At 40.2% G+C, this 13,253-nt stretch overlaps 1 protein-coding gene across 2 annotated transcripts; it reads right to left on the bottom strand.

The window, feature by feature from the left end:
* Positions 1-973: 973 nt before the first annotated feature.
* On the bottom strand, positions 974-12,809 carry rgs20 (regulator of G protein signaling 20). Of its 2 annotated transcripts, none has more exons than XM_026149920.2 (5): positions 12,407-12,809; positions 5,855-6,021; positions 4,397-4,471; positions 4,065-4,299; positions 974-3,333 (listed from the first exon to the last, which is right to left on the bottom strand). In XM_026149920.2, exons 1-5 carry the CDS (start codon positions 12,593-12,595, stop codon positions 3,145-3,147), a joined length of 855 nt encoding a protein of 284 aa, XP_026005705.1. In that variant the 5' UTR covers positions 12,596-12,809; the 3' UTR covers positions 974-3,144. The 2 variants fall into 2 exon arrangements, with proteins under 2 accessions (XP_026005705.1, XP_026005706.1); XM_026149921.2 differs by lacking the exon at positions 12,407-12,809 and adding an exon at positions 7,667-7,740.
* Positions 12,810-13,253: the final 444 nt, after the last annotated feature.

Here is a 13,253-nt window from a genome sequence, read left to right as displayed (position 1 = left end):
GTAGACATTACACTTCTCTATATGTTTTATCTCACGTTCTTATTTATTTTTTAATTGAACCTTTGACGAAACAACTTTTTTTTTTTATTGTGAATTCGATGACCATTTTTATGAAAGAAGCTCCCTGTATAAAATTCAGACACAGCAAAATATTCCTATATAGTTACAATTAGGTCCATAAAATTTTAGACAATGAATTTTAAATCAAACTGTCAATGTGTGAGTTAAGTAGAATTTATCTTATTTATTTAATTAAATGGGTTTAACAGAGTGTTTGTACCTGTCAAACTATGTTACCTTTGTACCTAAATATAGAATTTAAAATTGGTTCTATGCTAGGTTGTCTGTTATGTGTAGACACAACAACACAACACTGGTTCATCTCTTGCTTTTATGTTTCACAGATCAGGGTTAAGTGGCTTGACAAACAAACAAAACAAAAACTTAAAAGATAAAAGCAGCTAATTCTCAAAGATAAACTTTAAAAGACCTTCAGGAAAAAAAAAATATTATACTGTCTGAAGATGCGGCTCAAGACCTTTGCACAGTACTGTGAAAGAGTATGAACTTTTCAAAGTTTATAAAGCATTTCAAAATAGTGTGGTACACAAGTAACTGCATATTGCTACAATCCTCTGCGCACTTAAATTAAAGTGTTTTTGTTTAATTCTAATTGACATGTTGTGCTCATGTGAACGTTACCGTGTATTTCAAGGAGTTCACAGAATTCATTACTTTTGATTTTAAATGTTCTTAATTAGGATTTCACCTGATCTGCGTTATTTTTAAAAGAATCATGAATTTAAACTGCTCAAACTTACACAGGGGCAGATGTACTGAAAGAATTCTTCCATTCCTATCAGTGAACCGAGTTGGTTGAATTTGCTGTTAGGACATTATTAAAGTCGTTTCCTGACACATTTTACTGATATTGGTGTCATGCAGTTTGCTGATTAAATCATTCCAGAGTCAGTAAAATTATTGTGCTTTATTTTATCTTAATCGAAATGCCCACAAGTCATTATTTTCTCGAAGAGTAGCAGAAAAAAAAAAAAATCAACCATTTACTGTAAACATTCACATTATTCGTATTTTTTTTTTAAATGTATTCTTCAGTAAACTCAGCGCAAAATAACACATTTCATATAGTAAACAGAAAAGAAAGAAACATTTATAGGCATCACTCCAAACCACTGGCTTAGGTTGTGTTTTGAGGTTGATCCGCGCAGTGAACCCATCAACTCAGATTGCACGCAGGTTGGTAAGAAGTTCAGATCAACCGGCCTGTCCGCCAATCTTTGTTTGACATGTGCTGTCGTCAGCCTCTGCCCTACCAAAGTGAACAGATGTAGTCACGACTAAGAAATCAAGACAAAACACTTAATATTTTGGCCAATGAAAGGGACAATTTCCAGTAAACTGACTTCACGCTCCAGTAACCACGCTTATGGCAAGCGTTTGAAAGTAACCGCTGCCCATGAGAAAGATGTCGTAAAACTGAATGTCAAGGCACTTCCCCATGTGAGGATCTTGTCTTTGAGTGACACGTTTGTGAGGCAACAAAGTAATTCAACTGAAACTATTAGAGTACATAAAAGTATTAAACACTTGGCAACTCCAATTTTACTCAGTGAAACACTCGATAAAACGTATGAGCACAGTTTACATGGTAGCTTTGGTGTTGCTGCTAACCTGGCCGGAAACCTACTGTCACTGATAATCATGTCAAATTATATATCATAGACGAGCTATGTAATCTTAAATAGTGATTTTTTGGTCATTTCAAAGTGTATTCCAGAAGGTTCCCTAGAAATGACTTTGAATAAAGTCTAGTTAGCCTGAGAAGAAAGTCAAATAAATACGAGCAAATACTTAAGCGGAAATTGAGAATGAAAAGCTTTAGATTTAAAACTTAAGAGCATCATAAATCTTCTTACTCTCAGCGTGAAAACAGATTCCATTCCAGCTGTTTAGGCCTTACAACAATAGGAATTCATATTTATTTGGGTTTAAATGATGGAATAATTTTCCTTATATTTAGTCTCAAATTAGAGTACCTTCAAGGAAACCTTCTGGAACGTTATTAGGAAATTACAGACCTATAAAACAGAGCCATATACTCTTTAAAAATAACATTATTTAAAGTTTTTTTGACAGCTTAGTAGAGTTTGGTCCATCACAGGACTTTAAATATGATTTGTACTTATTTTTCTGTATTGTTTGTATACATCAATAAATAAAAAATACTTCATCTGGTAAATAGAATTACTTATGTCACACTTGTAATACTATAATAAACCTATGAGGTGTGCAGTGAATAACACTTGAATTCAAATAAACATCTTAGACAGGCAATCTTTTGTGGTTAAGCTCAAGTAACAAAAGTTAAAACACCCTTCCATCGTTGATTTGAGTTTCTTAAGGAAACGAATTGCACGCCGTGACAAGAGCTGTTGTCACTTTCTGTTACTTCACTGATCACCACGCTTACAGTATTTCTCAATCACGCACAGGTTCTACATGAACTGGAGTTGCCAAGTCGCTGTCACAGGTACTGAAGTGTGAGGTTAGGGGACCAAACGGGGTGAAAACAAGGTAAAATCAGTACAGTACCCCACAAAGCTGCCTGCAAGTAGAGCTAACGTGTAGCCTTTGACTTGAGCTTTGATTTTTGTACGCAGGAAATAGAACCAGGCGTTTCCACATAAAATACCCACAATTCCATTTTTACTATTTACAAACTCATAAATATATAGTCTACAGTAGGAATCATTTTCCCCCCAAACGATCATACAAAAAACAACAGACCATAAAAAACTCTGAACACAAATAAAATAGATTATTTCTATCAAAAGAAAGAAAAAGAAAAACAAAAGAATTAAAATGTATTCATATTCCTTTGGAGTGTTTTGCTTTGTTGATCTGTAGCAGTACTTGTGATGTCAAGCCCTCGGGAGATTTTAAGACCTGAGTGTCTTCAGTCAGGTGCAGATCACAATAGCGCTGAGATCCCTGGGAGGGGACAGGCCCGAGGCCTGATTCATGTAATCCTACACTGAACATACAAAGAAAAAATTTTAAAAAAGGGGGGTAAGGTCTGGGAGAGGGGTAAAGAGAGTTAAAAGATCACAGGTCATCACCACCCTAAGATTCAGGGGACTGCTCTGACAGGGTGTTGAGCAGGTTTTTGTAGGCTGGGGAGTTCATGTAGCGGGGATACGAGTCTCTTTGCATTAGTGTGTAGATCTGCAGCTGGGCATCGTCAAAGGTGTGCGATGTGGGCTCCTGCATGTTCCTGTTAATCGTCTCGCGCACACGGGAGTCGAGGCTCACCTGGGAGTCGAGAGAATAGCCCGTTAGGGAAGAACAGCGTGTGCTCTTTTTGTGCGACAAAACCTTGAGAAATGTCACTGTTTGCTTCACGACTGAAAATTTGATGACGACCTGAAAGCTAATAGACTGTAAAGAAAAGATGGACCAGGGCTCTGTGCAGTCACTCACTGAAGCCTCCAGTGGAGCATTTTGGCTGTCACCATCTAGCAGCTGTCACCATCTAGCAGGCTTATTCAAGGCATGGATCACACCAGTAAAACCAAGAAACCTTTACAATCATGCAGTAGTGGCTTATTGTTCTGTATTCTCTGTACTGATATTTTCCCCAAGGGGACAATAAGTTACAAAATGAACACCATGCTGTATAACAAAAAGAATCTAAACTAGTGATTAAGAGTGGAAGTCCATTAAGAAAGTGCCCAAACAGGAAGAAAGAAACAGGGTCATTTTTTCATTCTTAGCCACTCAGAGCCAAAGGCTGCATCCATCTTTTATATACAGTCTTTGAACTGGTTAACTTAGCTTTGCACAAAGACTGGAGTCAGGGGGAAATGGCTAACCTTTGCCTAATGCTAACAGTTTATATCACTAGATGTTTAAAGCTCAATATGTAAGGAGTGTGCTGCTGTTTCTAGATGTTCTAGATGCGCCCTCACACTCACACATACTTTCAGTATTTGTTCGAACAGGTCGCTAATATTTGCAAAACGATTAAATCAAAGCTCTCTGACCTCTTTAGGCGATAGAATGGAGATGTAGTCTTCGTAGATGACCCGAGCCTTCTCCTCTATCATACTCTTATTGGTCTCTTTCCTGAACTCCTCACAGGCTAGCCAGAAAAGCATGTTCTCCTCGCTGAACTCAGTGCGAAGGAACTGTCGAAAAGCGTTTCTCCCCGCTGGACAGCACATCAGCTTGTCAAACGACTGCCCCCATGAGTGCACCTCCTCCAACGTGGGCTTAGGACTGTGCAGAATAAGCGAGAGAGTGCCTTTAGCCAAGAGGATGCATTTAACTACAAAAAAAAATCAAAACACATTTTTGTACAGCGATATAAGCTGACCAGTCTTCACAGTCTGTGGTCCCTTCCTTGACGTCATAAGATGCCTTTCGGTTCCTATCATCTCGATCTTCATTCCTAATGGTAACACAGACATATAAACATACTTGGTGTGCGAAATAAGAATTTTATACTATTACAGTTACTATGAATACATTTAGCTTTCCTCCATTTTATTAGCAGGTGTGCTTACAAAGAAGCTCTTTATTAGTATATTTATTAATCAAACAAATACATCAATAATTTATATGAAGTGCAAGTTAAATGTAGTACAACATATTCGGCCTTTAAAGTCATGCACAAGTCCACGCAGAGTGAATGTGCGTATGAAATCAAGTAATGATTATTTCTACTGTGTATGACACGTCATAATGTGTCTTCTAGGCCAAAGTGTGTATTCATGTAGCTTGATTTACTTAACTAACAGCCGTGATCACAAACATGTAAAGTTAACTATAATGAGAAGAAGCTGAGACCAATAATTGTCATTTTTGCTTGAAAACCTACTTTGTAATTTGCTGTATGCACTCTCTCTGTATGTACACATTTAACCGCCGTTTATTAAATCGTGTGAGTGTGCTCGATGTTACGTGGCTGCACTGATATCTTTGGACATGAAGCATTGCAACTGCTTTCCAAGTACTGGACGCTTCATGGGCAGCAACTAAATAGTGTCATGATAAATGATTGACAGATGAGCTCCCTCCTAGCCTCCTACAACGGCACAAACACCAAGCGGAAACTGACTGGACAAACGCCTCTCGTGGGCTGTCCACTCCTGGGTTCTAAATCAAAGCCAGCATGGCGGTGCTTTTGCAAACTGTCTCTTATATAATGAAAATAGTTCATTTAATGGTGTTTCCAAATAGGGGTGCAGATTTATCTCAGTGGGTTAAGCAGGAGACGCGTATACTGTAAAACTAATCCAGAACACCTGGGTTTGAATCCACCCTGAGGCCACTGTCCTATCAGAAAAAGGTTAAACAGCCTCACAAAAAAAAAGTTTGTTTTCCCCCCAAAATATTTGAGGTTCAGTTGTAAGTTTAAAAGTTTCTTGCAACTTTAGCCATATGTCAGTATCGTTTAAATATGCTCCTGTACTGTACTCAATTACAGAAAATTACAGAGTCAAATATATATTTGCCAACTACTTTGATTTTTACTCCAACTCCAACTCTAAATTTCCAGTAACACTACAGAAATCAAGACAATTAATGGGCTTATTAAAACTGTGAAATGGTCCCAGCAGATGCACTCCCTGCATGATCTTTAGTTCGTTGTTGTCACGGTGCTGCTAGATACAGATTCGCAAAAAAAAAAGAAATATAATGTCAAGCCCATGAAGCACAAGCTGAATCCTGCGGTTGAGACACGGTAGCTGAGAGCGTCCTGCCTTGTGTGCAATAATGTCGGCCATGTTTGTGCCACAATTGGTGATTTCTCAGTTGGGGAAACACCTACCAGGAACAGCTACAGCAGCAACACCAGCAGAAGCAGCATGCATTCGAGCCCCGTGGGTTAGCCTGGCCCGGCTGGTCCTGCTGGGCCGGTGCAGTTCCCCCCGCTGCCGACTCCTGCTGCACCGACATCTGCCTCTTTCGCATCTCCATCCGCTCTGATCCCATGGGCTATAGACAGAGGGGAGGGGAGAGGGAGGCGCTGAGTTCAGACTGTTCATGTCAGAAATAGTATTCAACAGAGATTTTGTCTTGTAAGAAAAATCTCTTGGCCTGCAATGCATTCATGTGATACAAATCAGTCCCAGGGTAACAAGGGTAGTAAGGGCATCACTGGGTGTTCTGACAGTAGAGCTGATGATAGTGTGAAATCCTGATCACGAGTCTATTTTTCCCCCTGGTACTTTCACCAGGACAGCTTCATCAAATTTATTTAGATTTGCCTCACAGGTTGACACCAATCTGTTTCTTAGATGGGCTGCTGATGCTTTCTGGTCGAAGCATGTGCCAGCATCCCCAGAGGTCTCGCTGCAAAGGAATGCTGTTTTGAGGAAACAAGTATGGAGTAACACTTTGCTGATTTTGTTTTGCCTGCTGCCAAATACGCACCCGCCAAGAACATTTCAGTCTTTCTAATCTCAAACTGGCTGTGTGCTCTCTCACACACTCCAAAAAAACAGAGAATGGATTTTAGACCATAGGTTCGATATCTGTAATCCAACATGTAAAATTTGTGAACGCCTTGTTGTAAAAGCACCACATTAAAAGATTTACAATGCTCACTGAATCCAAGTGGAGCAATAAATTAAATACACTTGCAAATATTGAAAATATTTGCCTTTTTTCAGGGGGAGTGGGGAGGGATTTGTAGTTGACAAGCTCAGATTGTCATGAACCTCTGGGCTACATTTATCATGTACATGAGTAATTACTGTGACTATAGGTCTGTAGTGTATTCATCAGAATCCCCTTGGTGTGTAGGCCTATAGACTACAGACAGGCTATGCTCAGAGAATGACTTCTTGTCTGATTTTAACAAATGTGTCATCATCAGGTCAGGCACTGCCAAATCCTGTCAGATCATTTATGTAACAAAGCTGTCGGCATCATCCGGCCACTACCTGACACAAGAAATGATGCTTAAAAAATGTCTAGAGATTTGGTCCACGGGTGGCGGGGAGGGCTGAAGGCGCAGCTTGCAAATCTATAACCGCAGCATCGCTCTATCACATCCTTCAGAGAATACAATACCGTTAGGTCATTTCTAAAATGGATCCGTGTTCTCACTCAGATTCGGAGCTGGCTTCAGCTGCAGATTTCGTGCGCCTTGCCGAATGGCATATTTTACGCGTTAGGTGTTCGGGTACTTCAAAGCTGACACTATTGCAGTAGGCTATGCTTCGACTCAACAGCCATAGACGATGAAATGGGGGGAGGAGGAGGTGGGGGGGTGGTCGTATCAATTCAGAGAATAAATCATGATAATGCCAAATAAACCGCTGTTCTCCTTCACAGCGGCATAAACGTGGACGACACTGAGGTTTAATGGCCCCTGGGCGATTTCACAGCAGAAACCATTGCATTAGCAAGTCGCGAATCATATCAATGGGAAGTGCCACCACGAAGAACCGTAGAGCTTCATCGCCCTGGACAACCACCGAAAAGACACTGCCTAGACCCGTTAAAAGCCCGCTGTACAGCTAGATAGTTACATGCCATTAAAGAAAAAAGAAAAAAATACCCATGAAACGGCCTCAAACGCTCCGCTCACAACATGTCAGTGCAACGATACATCGCTTTTTCTACCAGTACTTACAATTTCACCATGTATGCACAGCGAGAAGAGGTAATTCTTTGCCTTGATTACATCCGATGGCACATAAGGCTCCCCCCCCCCCCCCCCCCAAACCGGCTGCTTCAAGTCAGTACGCATGCGCCCTCTCTCAAGCTCGTAGTAGACCGACGAAGAGCATAAAACCTTACAGTATGGCACAGGTTTGCTGAGCAGGTACTGAAAGACTCCAGTAAGAGACCATTATAGGAATAACTGCGTGAGGCAAGTTTATTAGAAACTCGTACCAGGTATCTAAACAATAAATTAATAAAACATCCTAAAACTTAACGCTACTGCTATTAAAAAATCTCAACATATTTAACAAGAATACCAGGGGGGAAAAAACACTTTTTAGTCGGGGTGACTGCGCCAGTGAGGCTTTGCTTGAAGTCGCTGTCTGTGGTGCTGAAACCTTCAGCGGCTAATGAAGTGCACCACTGCGTTCAGCTAAACCCTGCAGGAGGATGGCATGACTTTGCCAACTAATGTTAAATCATTTGTGAAGTTTAGTGTGATATTACGTCGTGAGAGAAACCCCGGAGCTCATATTTCAACGCATGGATACGCCATGCACAAATTCAGATGCATACGGTATGTTTTATCCGCTCACAGGAGAATATATTTGTTTAAACGCTTTAAAGGCTTAACCAGAAACAGGGGAGGGATGACGAAACTATATATTTGAATACTGTTGCAATACTTCTACCTCTAAATCCTTTCAATGTGAATTGTCTCTTTTGGATATAAGTGAATAGGCTTCTATTTCCTCCTCTATCCTCCCCCTTAATTTCCTTTCCTTTACAGAGTATTATCTATCAGACTTGCGTGTTTTAATCCACAGCACAGGCCTGCGACCCGTGTTATTCTAAAAGACAACACTGCCACCTGGAGGTTGACTGAGCTACGGCACTAACACGATGTGCTCCGTCCATCTACAACATAGGAAGACACCACATCCTGATGACTTAAAGTGTGCCCATGGATTTCAACATGGAAAGCTTTTTGGAGTGTTATGAGCTCTCACTTGGTTTCCCCTGATCATTTTACACATGTGCACAGGCATTACAGTGTATAATTATGCAGTACAATATATTTTCATACATCTTCAGTGTGATCCATTATATGCTATTAATGACACTTTTGCTTTGACTATAGGCCATGTATTGCTTTTTTACTATCACCAGGTGGCACTGTGCCCACAATACCTGTCTTTTCTGCAGAACTAAAGTGTAACACACCCAGTTTATTCCTCTTAATTTACACCAGAGCTTTTGTGCGGTGTCTTTTGGGGCCATGTTGCCAGTCAAGATGCCTCCTGGTGCCCTAAAAAATAATCTCACCAATTCCACTCTGGTATAAGAAGTGGTACAAAATGTGAGTGTGGAGACTCCATGGAGAACTGTTCTTACACTTTCTGCAAAAACCCAGTACTGTTCTATGACACTGCCAGTGGCTCCACTTGGGAAACAGACATTCATCTGTTCTGTTATTTTATCAAAAAAGGGGGCAAAGAGTGAATTTGTTTCCTGCTCACATTATTTACTTTGTGACTGAGCTCAACCGGGGTGCACTTAGAGCACTGACACGTCTTTATTACCCCCGAGATGTTATCATGTGACTTTCTCCACAGCACTTCATTTAACACCTCCCCTTGTGTTCATGTTAGACCCACAGATAGCCCTGTGAGATTGACACATGCACATACACACAAGCAATAAATGATGCTTATGTGGGTGTATGCTTTAATGCACACACACACTTCCTCAGATGGCACAAGGCCGAGCAGAAGTGGGAATTTGCCTGAACACACAAGGTCACAAAGGAGAATAGGACGACAGAGCCGTGTGACGAGATGAATAGAATCTTTCAGTGGGTGATTAAAGTGATTCAAGTCATTGTGTGGGTTAAAGGGAGACAGAATGAACTTTAGATTTGATTACTGGAGCTAAATATGCAGGTAGGTTCTGGAGACGGTCTATGGTTACCAACTTAAACACTTCAAGAGATCATGCATGGTATCTGTGAGAAGCTGTTCAATCAAATCAATCAATCAAATATAATTTTATCTCTCTTTGAATCTAACTTGCCATTTTTGCTTTTTTGTTGTTGTTTTGTAATGAATTGTTCTGTTCCCCTGAAGTGTGTTGATCAAATTGCTGTTTGCACTCTAAATGTCAGACTCAGTTTAATCATGCCAAATCAGTTTTGCTAATTATTGTAACTGAGTCACAGATTCATCACTTCTTTTGCTTTTAAATTTAACATCACTTTATCTACGTAACAGCTACGTCACAGAGGGATCCAGTTCAGCACAATTATTTAGAGGCAAATAAATTTGTTTCAGGATAATTTTTTAATACTTTGCAGGACAAATAATTTTGTAGCTTTGTGCACAGCAACATCCTGTAATACTGGATCCGCTTTCTTAAATGTCATGAAAATTTTGTTTGTAATTTTGAGTTTTACAGTCCATTCAGAGCCTGTGCTGATCTCTGGAGCTGAATCGAGTCATAGACATTTCATTTCTCATATGCTAATGTTTAAGTTTATTTCAAAGGTACAATGTACTTTTGCATGACCACTTATGCCCATCATGCAGTTATGCCAGATTTAGCCATGTGGTTATTTTCATCTGTGGTTATTGGCAGGTGGCATTTACACACAATGAAATAAAATGCAAAGGAATCTATGAATAAACATGAGCCTGAAGCAAAACCTATAACCATACAACATATCAAACAAATGTCAAAAGCAAGTATAAAATTCACAAACAAAAGCACATGAACACGATTACAAAAGGTTTTCATGCCTGTTATGAAAAAGCCAACTGCAGAAAAGCACTGAAAAGCATTTTAAAATGCATTCTCGTCTATATGGATGTTTTGAATTTTGGTTAAAGAACTTATTTTTCACTAATATGGGGATGGTGTGCATCCTCATAGACGGGAGGTCACCATGGGACAACATAATAATAAGTAACTGTAAATAACTGTAACATAAATAAAAATAATAAACTGGGAGGGAACTTGTTTAAGCATTGCTGTATAGAATATGTATGTCTATTCCCAATGCCAGAAAGTAAGCACAGTCTTGGCTTCTCCATTTTAATTTGATTTCACATCTTTGTTCATTTGCATTAATGTGAACGCTGCTGGAACATTCGCTCAGGTTGTTATTCTTTCATGTATTGCGAATCAATTCTGTTGCCTTGCTCCATGAACACTGTCTGTTGTATCTCTGCCGAACCTGGAGGAGGAATGGAAGGCCCTTTTCTTTCTCGCTCTTTGAATTGAAGTGTCTAAGGACACAGAGTGATCGGTGCTGTGTACCAGTAGCTCAGTTTGACTCAAGAAAGTTAGTGAACACAGAAAGCATCATTCTCTGCTTGAGTCCGCCAGCAGTCACAACCACCCACCAAAATGGAAAGAGGTCTCATTGGACCTTGGACCTTGCTAAGATAACAACGGGCCAAGCCATTTTTTGGTAGAAAATAAGTATCCATGTGCCAAAGGTGAAGTTCATTATCCAAAACAAATCAAATAAACTCCATAGTCGATCATTTTAATAGCCTGATATCAAAAGCTGCACAGGAATGATCTTCACTGTGACAGACTGAGCATAGACTTAGTAGACTCAGAGTTATTCTGACGTGAAGATACGTCAGGGTGTCCTGGCGATCTGAAGGTTTCAACCTGCGCGTCAGTGTCCACGGTTTGAAATCAGATTGAGACGTTTGCTGCAGCTCGGTGACAGACTGACAAAGCCCCGATTTTTAAGTTAGTTATCTGCATCTGCTAAGGCAAGATAACTCCTTACTTGCTCTCATCAGTATATGTTAATAGAAAATGTGTAACTCAGTGCTTTATCATTGTCTACCATGAGAAGGGTTTTTATGGCTTTCTAAGATTGATGTCAACATCCACAAGTTCTCCACTGACTCCTTTCTCATTATGGAAACAGCTCCCTTGTCCTCACATGTCTCTTACAATCCCTTCCCCACTGTGAATAGCAACACGACTCTCCTTACTACAGAAAGCCATCGGAAATCTTTGTTTATCCCTTTACCGAGAATGATTCTGTTGCCAAACTCCAAGCAAAATCACATTGTAAGCCTGTGAGTGTATCCACAACACTCTGATTCGGTCATTACTTATTAAATATCGCACTGAGATGTTAATGCAGGTTGTCAGCCATTTTTGTGTGACTGACCATGTGATTTGGTTTTTAGATTTCTAATGACTTGTATCACACTATTTCAAGGCACGCTATCTTTTAATCTTCTTAAGCTCCGTTCAAACAGGAAGTGCATCCCTGAATAGAAGTTTGGCATGAAGCAAAAAAAGCTGATGATGCTACAAGAGCAATCTGGTTGCCGTAACAACAAAAGATAGCATGAAGGATGTCTCATTTGCTGAGGATTACAATAGTCAACAGTAGTATTCTGTTAATTTTTAGATATCTTGTGTTGATTATTGGCGCTGTCTTACATAAGAACCATACTGCTAAGCATGTTGAAAAATCTGTAAAATATATTCAGAGGAAAATGTATTAAATTGTTATAGAGTTTTAGGTTTACTTAATTAGAGAGACTGCATGAGTTCCATGAAAATTAGCTCCAAATAAAATGGTAGTAGTAGAATTAGTATTAGTGCTATATATAACAATAAATAATAATTTTAAAAAGCAATAGAAAAAAAACAAACAAAAACTACACATCCATACCTCAAGGCACACCATCTCCTGTTCCTCTCGGTCTGGGTCATTATAGTTGACTGGGTACCCCGCACCATGCCGACAGGCCCGGACCAGTCTCCGTATCCGCTGCCACATCAGGGCCCTAGTGCGTTTGATCCCCCGCAGTGTAGACGTGGGCCTGATCTCCCACTGCCTCACCGCTCTAGCATATGGCATGCTCCGACCATGAGGCCTCACTCACCACGTGAGGCTCAAGTCTCTTTGAGATCATAAGAAATCCAGACTTTTCACTCCTTTCATCTCTATGTTGTCCCGGCATCCGTTCTGTAGCACATTGCAACAGAGAGAGCGAGAGGTGGGGAAAAGCATGAGCGACCCTGACGAAGAGAACGGTGTTTACAAGGGAGAGGGCAGAAGGGGATTAGGACAATGTCCCCAGTGGATGCAATCCTGATTCCTCTGTGCTTTAGTGCGTCTCACCAGCTTAGGCCAGATTAAGCCTGGAGGTCTTAGTGTCTGAGTTAGATGGACAGTGAAGGGACTAGTGGTAGACCTGGAATCATTTGTGATTGTAAATGTTGAGTTCTATTCCAATGGAAATTGTTAAATGGACCTTGTAGAAGAAACATTTAGCAAAAATAAGTCTAACGCTATTGATATGCACGCATACAATCTGCTGGCAACAGTGGTGCCAGCCTCTTTTTATTAGGGGTTTTACTGAGAAGATTCTGATGTGTCATACTTGTGTGCTTATTACAGACATGCATGGATCAACACAGATCTAACGTCTTTGGTGTGAGCTCTCATCTGACTTTAGTGCTCTGTCATCCACACAAATCCACAAAGTTCAAACACCTCATCAGCCAACAGCAAA

This window comes from Astatotilapia calliptera, chromosome 18 (assembly GCF_964374335.1).
Source record: "Astatotilapia calliptera chromosome 18, fAstCal68.1, whole genome shotgun sequence".
Taxonomy (NCBI): domain Eukaryota; kingdom Metazoa; phylum Chordata; class Actinopteri; order Cichliformes; family Cichlidae; genus Astatotilapia; species Astatotilapia calliptera.
The sequence above is the reverse complement of the archived record's forward strand: the minus strand, read 5'-3'. Positions and strand labels throughout refer to the sequence as shown.